Below are 17480 nucleotides of genomic sequence, written 5' to 3'. Positions count from 1 at the left end.
ATTGATAAAATTGGGAATTGGAATTCGAATAGGAATATTTTCAAGCATCTTTGGCTAGCAGGTGTCTGCTTCCTCTTGTCCTTGTTTTCTCTTCCCTTTGACAGAGATCTTGAGGATCGATGTGTTTGACTTCCATCTAAAAATGGTCAATTCTTAGTTAATTGACTTACAACACATTGATGAATTTTGATTTGACATCTTAAGATGAACTTTGGAGAAATATTTGGCAACTCAAAGTACAAGAGAGAATGCAGATTTTCCCATGGCGTTTCAGAAATGGCAGATTGCTTACAAATGAGAGAAAGTTCAAATTAGGCCTTTTTAATACTAATTCCTACCCTTCATGTAGTTGTGAGGTTGAAAATGACATTCACGTGCTTAGAGATTGTTATCGTGCCATGTTCTTCTAGTTGAACCTTATTTGTCTCAATCAAAAATCTTGGTTTTTTATCTCAAATAACCTTAGAACGTTATTAATTATTGTTTACGACTCAAACCTGTTCCAATTGGGATATTACATATTATTTCACTACTTACTCACAATGATTTTAGAGAAACCAAGATTTTTACAACCTAGATTTCTTAAGGCCAAATGATAGCCCTTTTCAGTTTCGTAAGTAAGTGGTTGGAATCTTGGAAGCTTAGAGCATTTCTTCAAAAAATTTACCTAACAGTCATGTGTTGTCCCATAATGACACATAGACACTTCCTCTAGCAAGATAGTATAAACTTAATGTGGATGTTATTGTTAACATGGTTACATGTTGTGTTTTTGCTGTCGAGATGATTAGAGATAACAAAGGTAAATTTATGGGTGGTTTTATGGTGTCACTAGAATTTTGCGTACCCCTTGCTGTAGAGTTGTGGGTTATTTGTCATGGACTCAAGTTTGCTTGGATGTGTTGTCTACCTAGTCTTTAGATAGAGTTTGATTGCAAAGATATTGTTGATATCATTCTTAGCAAAGATTCTAGTTTGGGTCATAATACCGGTCTTATTTCTACCATATAGAGAATGCTTTCATTAAACTGAAATATAAACATTCCTCGTTCTATTTGAGAAACAAATTATGAAGCAAATTGGATTACAAAAAAGAGGCTTGCCTTTGTAGACATTTTCTTTATGTTTTTTGAAGTCCCTCTTAACCTTTAAGAGATTTTATAATATGATTTTAGAAGCGTCTAAACTCCTTAATCTATATCCCTTTTTTCGTTTTTCAAGCTTTGCCTCCTGAATTACCAAAAAAATATTGATCAAATTTTAAACTATGAAAACATTTTGTGGCAATTTTGTTAATAAATAGAAATGATGATGCAATAAATATAGCTCAACAATGAAACTTGTAGTACAACTTGTGACTTATTTCAATTCATTATTTACGTGATATTAAAAAAAAAAAAAAGTAAACCACATTGTCCACCCATAGTTTAGCATAAAAACATTTTTTCCACCTTTTATGACATAAATAATATTTTTTCACCCAATATCAAACTACATTGAGAATTTTGATGAAAACTAGTCAATTTCTTCACTCCTTATTGGAATGACCCTTCCAAGAATAGGGATGGCCATCCCTAGGTAAAATTAGGCTTATCAGTCGTGAATGGAATGTTTATCCCAAGGATAGGCACGACCATTCCTACTATGTAGATTTAGATCGTGATGAATACCCGTGCTAAAGTATAGCACGGTTCATTATTAATCATCTTCAATCTCACGAATGAATAATCATTCTCCACCATGAACAAGTGTTCATTCACATTTGTAAATCAAAATTTGTCATTTATGGTACACATTTGGACTTAAACTAGGATGACATGTAATGTAATGCATGATAAAAAATCATTAGAAAACTTTTGGTGAAAGGATTTCTCAAAAAACAACAATTTTCTAATAATTGAATATGTTTGTGCCGATTGGTCTAGGTTAAGGCAATGATTTGACACCCTGACTACATGAGTAATATAAATATGTAGTCCATTTTTCCTTACACACAAGCATAATAGATTGCCACGATTGAGGGTTATGCCCTACTGAGGGCATGAGTATAAAAAAATCTTATAAGCTTACCCTCGCAACAACTTTCTTAGAAAACATATATGAAAATACTTTATGAGAAAACATGTATTCATAGGTGTCAAAAAACATTTACATTTTCTGGGATTGAATCCCACACATGTATTATAAGATGCATAAATACTTTAATATGTTTTCCCAGAAACTATGAACTTGTATTCAAACCCCTTATTAAACTTATCTTAAGCTTACTTTTTGCTTTTGCCATTCATACACATGTTCATGATTCATGACCTACTGCATGTACTATCTTAGACATGTCTCGGTAATACTACATACCTATAATATCCCTTAAACTAGTGGAATAACTTATGAAAAAGAATGTTCTCTCCTATGGAATGATTATACATATTCATGGTTAAAAAATGTTGTTCACAACTTGGATAAAGGCATTCACTTTCTTTTAATTTGAACGTTCACTTTGGTTTCACTCCTGACTGTTTTATCAATTCCTATATTAACAATCACACAATACACTTCAATATGAACATTCTTCATAAGCTATAGTCTACATGATAGGAATGGTCATATCTGTCCTTGGGACGAGCATTTTATCGTGATGATGTTTAACCATTATTTGTTATGGATCGGCCATTCCTATCCTTGGAATGGTCATTCCATCAAATATGGTTCGACAAAACTTACTAGTTTTGCCAAAATTTTGCATTATAACTCAATTTAACCAATATCTTGGAATCATAACAATGTTTTCCATCCATTTACATGTCATTTAAATCTCATGACAACCATATTTTGATATATCAACATAATATGTCAACCGTATATTCTCAACATTGTTGAGGTGTGATCAATATGAGGAAGAATGTTGAGAAGTTGAAGTATGTAATGCTTGAATGGAAATGTTAAGGAGAAGGTAAGTAAAAGTTCGAAGGGAATTATCTTCCTTCTATCACTTGAAGATTCGAAAACGACGTTATTTTCTTTTGTCCTCAAAAGAATCAGGATAGGCGATTTTCCATCCTAGACTTTTATTTTTCAAAATAATTATTGATATATATTATGAAAATTTTATAATCCTTCATGAATTAAAGCAAAGTATTTTATTTTTAAATTATTTTTCCTAAGAAGAGCAAAGAAGAGATCAAAAGCAAAAGTAATTGCCTCAACAAGCTCTTTCATGAGCTCTAAAAATGAGATACAATCAATCGATGGTGAATTAGTTCATGCAAACTCTAAAAGTGGCTTTAGCCATCATTGGAATAAAAAATATTAACAACAAAAAAGAAAATATTCCAGAATAGTTTGAAAAAATTGTTATTACAAATCTAAATATTTTTCAAAATATGGAAATTTTTTTTTTAAAGATTTGAAAAAAAACTGAAATTGCTCTTTCCAGAAACAAAGAAATTGAAACTATTACAATTCCTCTAAAAACTCCAAGACCAAAACAAAAATATTTTTCAAAAAAAGCATAAATAGTCGTCCTGATTATGCAAGATGAATTTCAAAATGAAGATCCAAAAGTTTTAATAAAAAAATATTTTCTCAAAAAGATTTCATTACATCCCAGGTGATTGATGAAAAACACACAAGTTTTATGAATTCATATTGGGTCTTGTGAATTCAAACATTATCAAAGCAAAGAAAATCCTGATTTCATAACTCATTCATGTCTACATATTATGAAAGTTCAATCTTTCTTATTAAGGCAAATATCTTGCAAAACCTAAAAAATTCTTTTAAATGTTTGACCCTCTAGTTATACATATTAGGAATATCAAAATGTCTGGTTTTATATTTTGTTTTATCCAAATGATCAATTCAGAAACTCCTGGATGATTTATTTCAAAAGAAATACAATATTCAAATTCTCATATTGATTTATCCAATGGTGGAGAGTATTTATCATACCAAAAATCTTCTCATAATCTATCTAATAGTTTTTCAATTTTTTAAAATCAAACTTCAAGTGTTCCCAAGAAGAAACTCATTTTCCACCAACCCTTTATTTCTTGTCTAGATCCGATCTATCATGGATTTGTTTATGAGATTATGAAATTATTGGTTTAAACACCCAAATTCACAATTAAAAAGAAAGTTTAAAGTCAAATGGTGGGAAAAATATGATCATTTCTATCTAACCAAAGAAAAATTCAATCATATTTATTAAACCCTCCTTAAATACTAAATGCGATCACCCTAGAAATTGTAAAATTTTTACAAAACAAATCAAACGATTTCATCTCCCTTGCCAGAGACCAATCAAAAGAAGAGCTTAAACTTTAATTAAAAAATTTGTTGTCCCAATTATAGGATGATGAAAAATCAAACAATGAATGATCAAACTCTTTAGTCAACATGGTCAAAGCAATGAGGATGATTGCTTAGGAATCCTCTGATATCTTCAAAAAAATCCAATCAAGACAGATAACCCAAAAACTAATAGCTCAAGATGTTGGTGCAAACAATTACTCAAAAAAGATATCAAGTTCAGAATTCTTATGGATTCTCAAAGATTTAATGAATATTTGACGTTGAAAAAGTTATGCAAAAGTCTTTCACCATTTGAACTTATCCAAATGATATCCATTTGGTCAAATCAATCTCAAAATTAATTAAAGAATGTGACATCCACTCGACTCGACCATCCTACAAGCAAAAGTAAGAGAAATAAGAGCAAAATATGACTAAGATTCCCCAAACAAGTTTGAAAAAAGGAAAACATATTTCTTGCAAAAAATAAAAGAAAGCAAAATGCAAATTATTTACCTAAAGTATGTTTCTTGCAAAAGGTGAAAGCAAGATGGTGAAAATATTCGCCCACAAAGCTCCTACAAAGCTGTAAAATATCAAAATATTCAAAATCAAAGCCAAGATTTCTTATACAGCTAAAATATTTGCCTACAAAGTCAAGATATTCGTGTGCAAAGTTCAACAATTCTTGCAAAAAATGCAAAATTTGTAACCATTCTGTTAATTGCAATAACTCAAAATATATGTTATAGATAGATTGTAAGTTCTTGTTGGAGAACCAACCTTTTCTTTAAGCTTTCCTTTGGCAAGTTCAACAAAAAATTTTAAAAATTTTCTCATTACTAATTTGTAAAAACTTTGGATTAATAAGTAGTAAGTATTCAAAATTTCGAAGTCTAAATATTATTTTCTATATTTCAAAATATTTCAATTGTATGCATTACATCAATCCTTTTGAAAATCATCTCACATTTTTATTTGACTGTTATAAGCAACCAATCAAATACTTATATTTATTTTGGTAAAAACTGAGATGATGTGAAAATTCTAATCTTATATATAACCTTAACAACCGAACTTATGATAATTTAGTAATATATATAGGTCGTTTGGTTTGCGGTAAAGAAAAATTATCTTGATAATATATTATTTATTATTTATATTATTTTATTTAGTTTTTCAATAATAAAAAATTATAGTAATCTTACATTACAAATAGTGATATAACAGATAATATAAATGATAATTTGTTTATCACATCTATCTTAAGTATTAAAAATTTATCAAAGTAACACTGATTTATTATAATTTTATTTTTATTTGTTAATTTTTTAAAACTAAAACACCCTTATTTTTAATTAAAATAACAAATAATCTGAAATATATTTAAAAATAATTATACCCAATAATATTTAAGTAGAATAATATATTAATATTTTTTTATTATCTCTAACTAAACATAATAATGATTTATATATATATATTAATTTTATTAAATTTTATCAAATATTGTAATCATTTTTTCGGTTTTTAAAACCTTGCGGGTGGGTGATTGGGTCTTGACTAAAAGTTGGGTGGGAGTAAGTCCTTTGGCCATAATTTTTTTGGGTGATGTGTGCCCTTTTCCTAGTCTTCTCTCATGAACTTACAGAATCTTGGGGATTTTCAAGCTATTTATTTGTTTTCGATTGAAGAAGTTGTTTGGGTTTGGAATCGTCTGATTGAAAAAGAAGAAAAAATCTAGCTTCACTTATTGCATTATAAAGGTGATAGTGAGAGCAATACAAGTTATAAAGTAACATAAAATTTGTCATATTAAAAGTAAAGCAGTGGAGAAAAGTTTTTATTTGTCATAAGCCTGGTAGGGCTAGATGCTATTTTTATATATTCTCCTTTCTGTATCTTAATCAACTTAATGATGGCTCATTTGATTTACCATCCACAAACAATTGTTTGTTTTTTTAGAGGAAAGAAAAAAGTAGAAGAAATATCTTCCATGCACAATTATTTTCATCAAGAAATTAGAAATTCTAACATCCAATTTTTCACTCAAACGTTTAGTTTACTCCTGGTTAGTAAATACGGGAACTAAAAAAAGGTATGTGAATAATATAAGTATAATACAATGAATAATAAAAAATATGTTTGTAAAACAACTCTAAAATTTGCATACGAAAAAAGTATGAAATGTGTATGTATTGGTATAATATGACATATTGTTAATAATACGTTTCTAAAAATACAATAATCTCATAATAATTTTAGTACTTTTCTCGAATCTTTTATTAAAAATCAATATAAAAATTCAAATGTAAAGTATTTAATTAACTATAAAACCTAATATAGTATAATATATAATCAAAATTCTTTATACAATAAATAACATACCACCCAGTTGGGAAAAACAAATAAATTAATCAGCTTTGATTTCAAACTTCAGATCAGAGTAAATCTTTGTACAAGTCATAGGGGAGGAAAATATAAAATTTGGACTGAGAATTAAGAAAAAAATGTTGTTGGGTTTTTTTTAATAATGGTGGCATTTTTGTAAATAATTAAAAATAGAAGGGACAATTTTGTACTTTAAGTTTAGTCAAAAATTCAAAAATACTGTATATAATTCATGTTTAATACGGGAAGGACGTAAAAAACGCGTTTAATACGTTTTGGATTCAAAAATTCCTTTGAACGTGTTTAATACACGATTAATATAGAAACACGAATAGTACATGTATTTACTCATTAGGAGTTTACTAACACTTTTCATTATAGTAGTCGAATCACATATCATTTTGTATATCAAAAACCTAATTATTTATATCGTATATCAAGTATCGGATCGTATCATATAATATGACTTTTAAAAAATAAAATAATAAAAAATTTAATTAGCACGTCATTATTTTAAAAAATATCATAAATACAATTTAAAATGTAAAATTTTTCATATTTACCTTTATAACATCGTCATTTTCTCTAAAAAATGTATCAATAATATGTATCATATCTTACGATATATCTGTTATATTATATTAATTTAATATATCTTTGATACATATCGTAAAACATTGATATCTATGTTTACCATCTAGTTAATTTAGAAGAGAATTTAAATGTAATTATATTTAGAATTATGTGATTTATGTAGGAATATCTCATATTCATAGCCCGAGTTATGTCTCATATCACATTGTATATGTATCCAATCATATTATATATAATATAATCCATAATACATGTAAGCCTTTCGTCAAACTATTATTATTTTTTTAAAAGAAGCTTCTAAAAGAGTCTTCTCCAAATAATCCAAATAGTTGGTGTCTTTAAGTCTACAAAAAAGAAGATAATTTACCAAACCTTTGAAAAAAGCTTAAACTACGTACTTGCCCACACAAGTAGTTTGAGTTTTAAGTTATCAATTTGAATGTTGGCGAGAAGAAGATAATTTACCAGCGAGCAGTTGTTGAAATTCCTAATTTTCTAGCCATTATGTAAATAATAATCAAAATCAAGTTGCTTCATGAATGTCTTCTTAATGGTTAGAATTCTGCCTTTGATTGTGACAAATGGTAGGTGTTTGTCCATTCGCAAAATTATTATTAAAAAAAAAAAAAAAGGAATCAAAATGAAGTTGCCATGCATGTACGTTAGGTTCCTGTCTATTCTTAGTTTCAATTTCTTAGATATAACCACCGAAATTTGCAACAGTTTTCATTGTCCATTGACAGATTCACTTGCATTTTCATTTATCCGCAGAGAATAGACGATGCCGTAAATAAATAATCTGAGTGATAACGAAATACAATTTTAAGTATGAAAATAAGGGTTCAAATCTTTTTCTGACAATATTTTTATAAAAATCTTGACATTGTTTAAGTCTTGTGGTATATAAAAAACAATTTATTTGAATATTAAAATAATATTAATATTAATAATCAATCAACTTAAATTTTATAAGCATTTGTTGGAACAGATGTTGTTTTCAAAAGGTAGTTTGAATGGTAAAGAAATGAGATTACAAATATGAAAATAAGAATTCAAATCTTTTTTGATAATATTTCTTATAAACATCTTGATACTCTTTAAACCTTGTGACGTATACAAAATAACCTATTCACATACTGAATATTAATAATCAAATCAACGTAAATTTCATAAACACTTGTTGTAATTCCTATATACTGATTTAGTAATTTTGAAAGTAAAAATGTGGATGAGTTGTCTTACTCATCCTTGTCTTTTCCCTTGTGGTGATTGGGAGAGTTTAGAGTTTGTACAATTTTTTTGTACAAACTAGAATTTGATCGAGTTATCATCGACATTGGTAGCTTGATCCGATGTCTCCAACCGAGATGATTTTCCTGTCCATTTTCTTCCCTAGAATCCTTTTCTCCTCTTTTTATTTCTTTCCCATTTGAAAAATACTCCTTGCTATCATTTTCATTAGGCACAACATACACAAATGGTACAACAAATGAATCTTCCAAGTCCTGAAGGGACTCTAACAGTTTGACCACTTCACTCATTGAAGGTCTTGACTTTGGGTTGTGGCTCAAGCATTTGTAAGCCAATGCCACTGCCTTTTGAGCTCCTCTGGCAGAATATTGCCCTTCAAGTCTAGGGTCCATTAACTTGTCAAGCTTCCTTGGCTCCTTCATTAAAGGCTTTGCCCATTCCACAAGGCTTTGTTTGCGACCCGGGCGAGTGTTATCCATTGCCCGTTTACCAGTCAACAACTCTAACAAAACTACTCCAAAACTATAAACATCGCTCATCATCGTCAAATGACCTGGAATAAGGATATTGAATTGGATTAGGCTTCATGTTCAATGATTTTTAATAAGAAAAGATTGAGATCATGAGAGATTAACATTACCAGTCATTACATACTCTGGGGCAGCATAACCTTGTGTGCCCATTACTCGTGTTATCACATGAGTTTCTCCTCCCTCTGGACCATCTTTTGCAAGCCCAAAATCTGAGAGTTTCGCAGTGTAATCCTGCAAAGAGCCAAATAAATTAGAAGTTATCAAAATGACATAACAGATGACAACAAAGAGAGTTCGATTACTGATAAATCGAGTGCTTACAGAATCCAATAAAATATTTGATGTTTTGAAGTCTCGGTATATCACTGGTTTATCTTCTTCGTGTAAAAAGGCTAGGCCCTTGGCAGCCCCTAGAGCTATTTTCATCCGGGTTAACCATGGCAAGGCTGCTGAATATCCTGGGACAAAGTAGCACAATATGTATACAAAAACAATACTTCAAGGAGACATAAAACGCATTAAGGAGAGGAAGATATACTTCTGAAGAGTTGATTTTCCAAGCTGCCTCTCTCCATGTATTCATAGACCAATAGCCTGTGTTCATCCTCCCAGCAGTATCCTATCAACTTAACAAGATGACGATGCCTCAGTTGTCCAAGAAATATTATTTCTGCCTATAAAAACAGTAAAACAAAGCCATTACTACCCTTGAATTAAGCACATTTGTTTGTATCTCATCACTTTAAACAGTTTTATTTAAAAAAATTTAAGTTAATTTAAGTTACCATCCATTCTTTGTGGCCTTGCAATCCATCCAAGTCCAGAGCCTTAACAGCAACGGGCTGAGCCTTCAACCCCGGCTTCATCTTGTCATCAACAAATCCCTTGTACACGGGTCCGAACCCGCCTTCTCCAAGCATATTACTCCTGGAGAAATTGGATGTCACTATTCTCAGCTCCGCCAGTGTGAATACATGAAGCTTTGAGCCAATCACAGAATTGGATAAATCATCGGCAGAAAGTGGTGAACTGGGATTGCTTAAATCCGAGAGAGAGAGCCTCTGAAATGAAGCTAATTGTTTCACAGCTTGTTTATCGATGATATCGGATTCTGGCAGCGGGGAGCTCTTGCTCCTTGAACAAGTGAAGATGACAGATTTCCATGTTATCTTCTTCAGGGTCATCTTGCATCAATTAAACAAAACTCAAAAAAATATGAAATAATTAAAAGTTTCTGGGGATTTGGAGAAGCTGCTCACAGGATGAAACTTTCACACTTACCTACTACAACATCACTTTGCATATTTATAGAGAACTCCTCCCAATGACTTATGGTTGCTTGTTTGATGATTTATTCCCTGTAAACCATCCATGAGCAAGACTGTTTATACCTACTTTAGATATGTAAATTGACATATACTTATATATATCATCATATATATATATATACTCAAAATAAATAAGTATAATTTTTATAAAGTCTATTATACAAGCATGGTTCAATTATCTATATGGGAAAATTATTCTTAAATGATTTTTTTTTAAATTGTGACTTGAAAAATGGATGAGTTAGAGAATGGCTCTTGATGAGTCCCTATTGACTTTTTCACTATTAGAAAAAGCTGAAAAAGAGGATTAATAATTGAATCTAAACCACCTAAATCAACTAATTTAATTGTTTATATTTTATTTTAATTGCCATCTACGTAATTGTCTAGTACACCTTCAGCACAGTCTCCATATTGATTAAATAAAATCAGGATCACGCCGACTCGACTCTTTATTAATTCGAAGTCTAATCCTACGTCTTCCGAATTCTGTATTCAATAATATGCTTTCGAGATGGTGAGGACAAAACAATTTTTATTTGGTTGTATGAGTTGAAAATATCTATGATCAGACGTTTTGAATTATTCTGGTGGTAAAATGTCAGGATCAGATTTCACCAACTGGAAAGTACAAATTAATTTCTCTATAAATCCGATGACTGTACTACATAAATATGTGTGGAAGGAAACAACAGCACGAAACTCTATGTTGTACAGTATATCTTCTAGAATAATTTGACCTTATCAAGCTATAGTGCATAATTCAAAAACAAATTTCTGGGACTGGTAATCTTCTTTGGAACATCATCATTGGTATGTAAAATTCCTCATATGTAACATAGTGTTAAATATCATTATAGTATGAAACGGGTATGTCTAATTTGTCTAAATGATGATGAAGATGATATGTCTTCATTATCATATAGATCTTTTAAACGATGAAAGACTTATCTTTTTAACTGTTAAAGGTCATTGGATTACATGAGTAAGGACTAGCATCTATCATCGATGGCAGAAGAAGAAGATGGGTAGGTCAGAGTCAATTGCCGAAAAGTGGAGATAAGATTTTGAAACCCTAAAGAAGAAAAATAAATTTTTTTAAACTTAATCATGAAAAAAAATTATCATTTTTTTAAACTAAAACAAGAAAATAGTATAAATTTTGTTAGGTTTTAAGATGATGATAAAATAATCTTTTCTTTTGTTTATAATAGAAAATTCTAATAAAAGTTAATTTATAATTGAGAGTTTGAATTTTTAAAATATCACAAATATATCTTTAAGATTAGATTAAAACTTGGATGAAAAATAGTCTTTCGACCATTTAAAAATTGTCTTCAAACTTACTGTGAAGTTCTACCTGGGCCATGCCATGGAGGTAGGAAGAAATGGAGAAGAGTGAAGTTTATGTTGTTGAAAATGTTCAAAAGTTAGGGGTGAACAAATCAATCTACTCGCAACCACTTAATTTCTCTATCATGAAAAATTATAATATTTTATTAATTTTATTTAAAATTATTTTTCTAAAAAAATTAATACTTTAAAAGTTTAAAATCAGACGTTCCCCTACAAAAAAATTTTAATAATTTAGAGGTCAAAATTTCAGGATGTCATTAAGACCATTAATCGCAATTTCCTGTTCCGTTAATTAGTGACACATAACAACTCCGTTTGAACGTCCATTATTTAATTAATTAAATTAAGTATGAGCTTCTTCATAGCAGCCAGCCAGATAAATCAACACGATTGCTAATCTCAATTAGTTAGCTTTGAAAAGACAGGCGTCACCTCATTGCAAGAATTTGGACTGGGATTCTTTGCTTTTCTTAATGAAATTAATTAAAGTCTAATAAATATCTCAACATTAATTCCGTTTTCCCATTAATTAAGCTTCACGTTAAAAAAAAAAAAGAATTTATATAAAATCACATATCATTTCGTGTATCAAAATCCTAATTAAAGTCTAATAAATATCTCAATTCCATTTCCATTCAATAAAATTTTTCATTCTTCCGGTCAAACAAAATTCCTGTGATTGTTTTTTTTGTTGAACTGGGTATTTGCCACCTCTCAATTAAGAGCCTTAGTGTTTCACGGACTCATAGAGAGGCGAGTCATGGCGTAATTTACCAACGTTGAGTCTGACTAGATCCCTAGAGATATATACGATATAATGTAGCGTAGTTTAAAAGTTTTTTTAAATCAAATTAGAAAGTAATAATATAAAATATTTTTAAATTAAATTAAATAAATATAATTTAGTTTGGTTTATATTGCGGTTTAAATATATTATAATTATTTATTTTTAATGATATATTATTAAATAAAATTATTTTTTTTAAAATATTATATAAAATATGTAAAATAAATATGAAATATAAATATAATATATATGTATAAAATAATAAAAAAATAAATATAAAAAAATCTAATTATAAATCTAATTATTTATTAAAAAATTTTATTAAATATATTTATTAATATGTATTTTTAAAAAATACAATTTATAATTTAGTTCGATTTAAAAATTATCTAAACTATAATTTAAATTAAAGACTATTTTTCAAAAAATTTTAATATAAATTAAACAAAATTAAACTATAATTTTTAATTAATTTAATCTAATTTTATAATTTGAATTAAATTATATGTACATTTATATATACACGTACGGTCTGATTTGGAGGGTTTTTCATTTTGTTCAAGTGGTAAAACGTGCTAGAAATATATACATCATACATGACTTGGCTCAAAGTTCGGAAGAGAGGTACAATAAATATTATTATATGAATATCAAAGAATATTGGGTAATTAGGTTTCTTAGTTTCGGTTCTTACTATTTCCACCAGAGAAGGTTCAGTGAATAAGAATTTAGGCACAATTAAAATAGATTTCATGCCAGCTATATATTTCGTGTGAAAAAAAATCACGTGTTTTAATTGATGTAACGTAAATGGATAATATTTTAACATGCTTGAAAACATAATCAATTATGTATTATTATATAATTACATAATTAAAAATTAAAAATAAAATAATATTTAATTATAAAATAATATATTATTAATTATATATAAATTATTATATAATTTTATTATTTTAAGTACATAAATTAATATATATTTATTATTATTATTATTATATTATTGAATATTATTTTATTTTTATTTTAAAATGATTTATTTATATAATAATATATATAAATATATATTTATTTATATATATAAAATAAATACACGTAATTTTATTGGTAGAATAGTATCTATCTTGAAATATCTTTTCAAAATTGAAAGTCCAACTAATTATTCATTGAAATACCATTAATCATTCCAAAAAAACCCTAACACATAACTGTTTATGATATGTTAAAATTCAGTTCCGTGGACAACTTTAACTCCTCCTAATGAATCCTAAATGTTTTTATTTTTTTAAGTGGAAAGATGTTCAGATTGATTGAGCGGATAAATTTCAAAGCATAGTATCTAGATTTTGTAACATCTCTCCCCAGAAATGTTATTTTTCAGAGAAAAAATATTATGAATTAATATCTTAAGCGTTTATTTTAAAACAAAATTTAAAATAAACTCGTTGCTAAAAGCGTTATGAAATTATTATAAGAAAACTGAAAATCTGGAAGTGAATAAAAGATGTATATATCTCATATGAAAACTCATCTAAAAATATATGAGATCATGGAGTAATCATGTACATATCCTTAGATACAACTATACAACTATTTGAATAGAGCCAAAAATCAAGGTTTTCAAAACCGGATCGGGATAAAAACCGTTTTAAGTATTGGTTTCGGTCAGACCGGTTGGACCGTTTAAACCGATCGGTTGGACCGGAATTAAAATTTTATATAAAAATTTAAAAATATTATATCTAATTATTAATTACATGTATTTTATACATTAAATTTTATATTATACATATTTTTCAGTTTTCATACTTAACAAAATATATGCATTATTAAAAATAAATTTAATAAGTAATAACAATTAATTTTGCATCAAAACAAAATATATGCATTAAGCAAATTCAATTCTATAAATACATATACTATTAATTATTAAACACTCAAACAAATTAAAAATCTAATATATACATTAAATAAAATATAAAATTAACCAACCAGCACACTTCCACTTTGATAAACAGTATAAAGAAATAGAAGGAGCTATGAAAGATTGGCTCTGATAAAGATGAGAAATGTAAAGAAGGTATATATAGGCAATAGGGTCACAGAGGGTTATGTTAGTATGTCGTGAGCTGTTCTCCATCAGAGGGTAACTTCCTAAGAAATGTCCATTACAATAAGCGTCTCGCTCTGACAGCTCGCTTGTTTCTCAAGCACATGTTTCCACCTCCCCATCTCCACCTATACCTACTACCAGAACGCCCATTAATTAATAGTTTTCAAATACCAACTCTTTTGACTGAACCATGGTTCCTCCATTGTTTCAACTTTCAAGCTTGCAGTTGCATTATGAAAGTCAGTCAAACACAAAACTGAATCAATGTTGTCAGCGACAACGCAGAAGATCTCACTACTATGCAGAAAAATTAGAGAAAAGATGTCGACGGTAACCCAAAACTGGAGCAACGAATTTGACGGCAACGTAGGACTGAAGCTGGAGAAAATTTTATACTGAGCTTTTCTACAGTTGTGAACCGGATTGACCGCGAACCGCTAATGAACCACCGGTTCAACCGCGGTTCAATCCGAAAATTTAACATAAACGGTTTTTCCTGTTTAAAAATCGCTACAGTAACCGGTTCACGGTCCATTTGGTTGAACCGGCCGGTCCGGTCCGGCTTTTAAAACCTTGCCAAAAATCAACAATCTCATATACATGTAACAAAAACTATAGGTAACCAGCCCTAGCCTGTATCTATCTTCATTGACCTAACTCTGCCTCATAGCTACCTTGGTCATCCGTACGTACAATCATGAAATAAAAGAAAGTGAAAGATAAGAACACTTAGTAAAAGGAAAGAATTAAGTAAACTATCTTCTTTCATGTTCTAAATCACCCTCGAGTTTCAATCTCACATCATAGCCTCATCAAGGAATCGAAAGGATAATTTAGTTCATCAATTACTATTTGGGCCACACTTTGTCCTATCTGGTCTCCATTTGATACTTTCTAAAAGCTTATTATAGGGATTTGACACTTTTTTAAACTCGAGCTCTCTTCCTTTCTCTCATTATACCATTTCTAAATCCGAATTGTGCTATACTACAAGCATATTCTACTAGAGTGGACCTTATTGCGGGTCTATATTCTACTACAAATGTGTTATACTATAGACGTGTCCTACTATAGACAGTGTAATGTAAAATGCCCCATTATAGTTCGTAGCATGCATGCATATGTTCTCTTTCACTAATTTTGCTTTTATCTAAAACTATTCATAACTCACCAAACCATTTTATTGGAACCTTGAATCATGAGCTACAAATTCCTTTTTTTGCTTTTTTTGTTTTTGTTTTTCTCTCATTTCTTTCCTTTCCTTTCCTTTAATTAAATTCATTTGAATTACTATCATTTCAATATAAATTTGAGAAAAGAAATATAATAATTGACAAAAATATAAAAATAAATGAAAAAATGATTTAAACGAGTATAAGAGAAATAATTTTTCTTATAATCTATCATACCAATGTGCCTATTGATAGACTTACTCTTTGGCAAGAGAAATAAAATATTTTAATTTTTAATTATAGATTTATTTTCTAAATATTAAAAATTGAAATTAATTTTAGAACATTAGTAAAGGTGCCAAGGGGATTGGATCGATCCAAACCCCACTTTTTTGGTCTTGTTTGTGTAGACACAATCTACTACTGTCGTAGGTTATGCCTATGACTATGAATTTCAATTTGTGAGCTAATTCGACCTAACATGACACTGCTTACAATTTTTTTAAAAATCTATTATTTAAAAAATATTAATTAATTATTATTACATAAAGAATCTAAAAATATTTATTAATATTATTGAAAATTAGAAAATAATAAAAAATTATTATTAATATTATGAGAAACTAAAATATTAATAATAAAATAATATATATAAATAATATATATAATTTTATATATAAATAATAATATATTATTATATAATTAAATATTTTTTATCTTTAATTTAAAATTATTTAATTATATAATAACATGACTAATATTAAAAAAATAAAAGTTCAGCGGGGATAAGGGCATGTTGGGCCGTTTTCTGTAGCCTTAAAAATAGAGGAGAGATCATCCCTGGGCTTTCTTATTTATTGTTTATTCATGCAGATGTAGAACCGTTTCGATCCTCAATTCAATATCATAAATAATTGATTTTTATGTAATTGTTAGTTCAACAATAACCTGAAAAATTGGCAATAAAATTATATATATATTCATATATATTATTATGTAATTAAATAATTTTAAATTAAAAATAAAATAATATTTAATCATATGATAATATATATATATATCTAAAATAAATACGTATAATATTATCCAAAAACTAATATATTATCCATAAACTTTGTTCACATCTCCCTTAATCCTGTATGTTATTTTTAGGATGTTATTTCCCTCGTCTAAAATATGGCAACTTACTGTAATTTGTTGGGAAATTTTGAGAACCAACTCATTGACATCATGCCCACGTAAAGATTCTGAAAACTATCAAACGCAAACGAATAATGGCCAAAGGACTTATTCTCACCCAAAGTTAATTATATTGATATATGTTAATTATTAAAAATTTAAAAATTTATTTTTAAATTATTAAAATTAATAAAATTAATTAAATTTTAGAGAGATAAAATTGATATTTAACTAGTAATATATTAAAAATAATAAAATATTATTCATTCCTCTTTTAAATTTGAAAAACTAATAATTTTTTCTTATAATTAAACTTTGAAATATTACATTTTTTTTTTAGTTTTTTTTCTTTTTCTCCCTTTTTTTTCCAACGTCGTCACCTATCAGCTTCTCTCTCTCTCCCTTTTTTTGGCATAAAAAACTAGAAAAAGTCTAATGATGAAGATGCCATTTTCATCATTGGACGAAGACATTTGATTACTGTCG

General features: G+C 28.4%; 1 protein-coding gene across 1 annotated transcript; it reads right to left on the bottom strand.

Moving 5' to 3' along the window:
• Positions 1-8372: 8372 nt before the first annotated feature.
• LOC123206408 (probable serine/threonine-protein kinase PBL12) lies at positions 8373-10440 on the bottom strand. The gene is made up of 5 exons (XM_044623596.1): positions 9845-10440; positions 9598-9733; positions 9381-9517; positions 9167-9290; positions 8373-9079 (listed from the first exon to the last, which is right to left on the bottom strand). The coding sequence occupies exons 1-5, from the start codon at positions 10241-10243 to the stop codon at positions 8514-8516; spliced, it is 1362 nt and encodes a 453-aa protein (XP_044479531.1). The 5' UTR covers positions 10244-10440; the 3' UTR covers positions 8373-8513.
• Positions 10441-17480: the final 7040 nt, after the last annotated feature.

This window comes from Mangifera indica, unplaced genomic scaffold (assembly GCF_011075055.1).
Source record: "Mangifera indica cultivar Alphonso unplaced genomic scaffold, CATAS_Mindica_2.1 Un_0035, whole genome shotgun sequence".
NCBI lineage: Eukaryota > Viridiplantae > Streptophyta > Magnoliopsida > Sapindales > Anacardiaceae > Mangifera > Mangifera indica.
The sequence above is the reverse complement of the archived record's forward strand: the minus strand, read 5'-3'. Positions and strand labels throughout refer to the sequence as shown.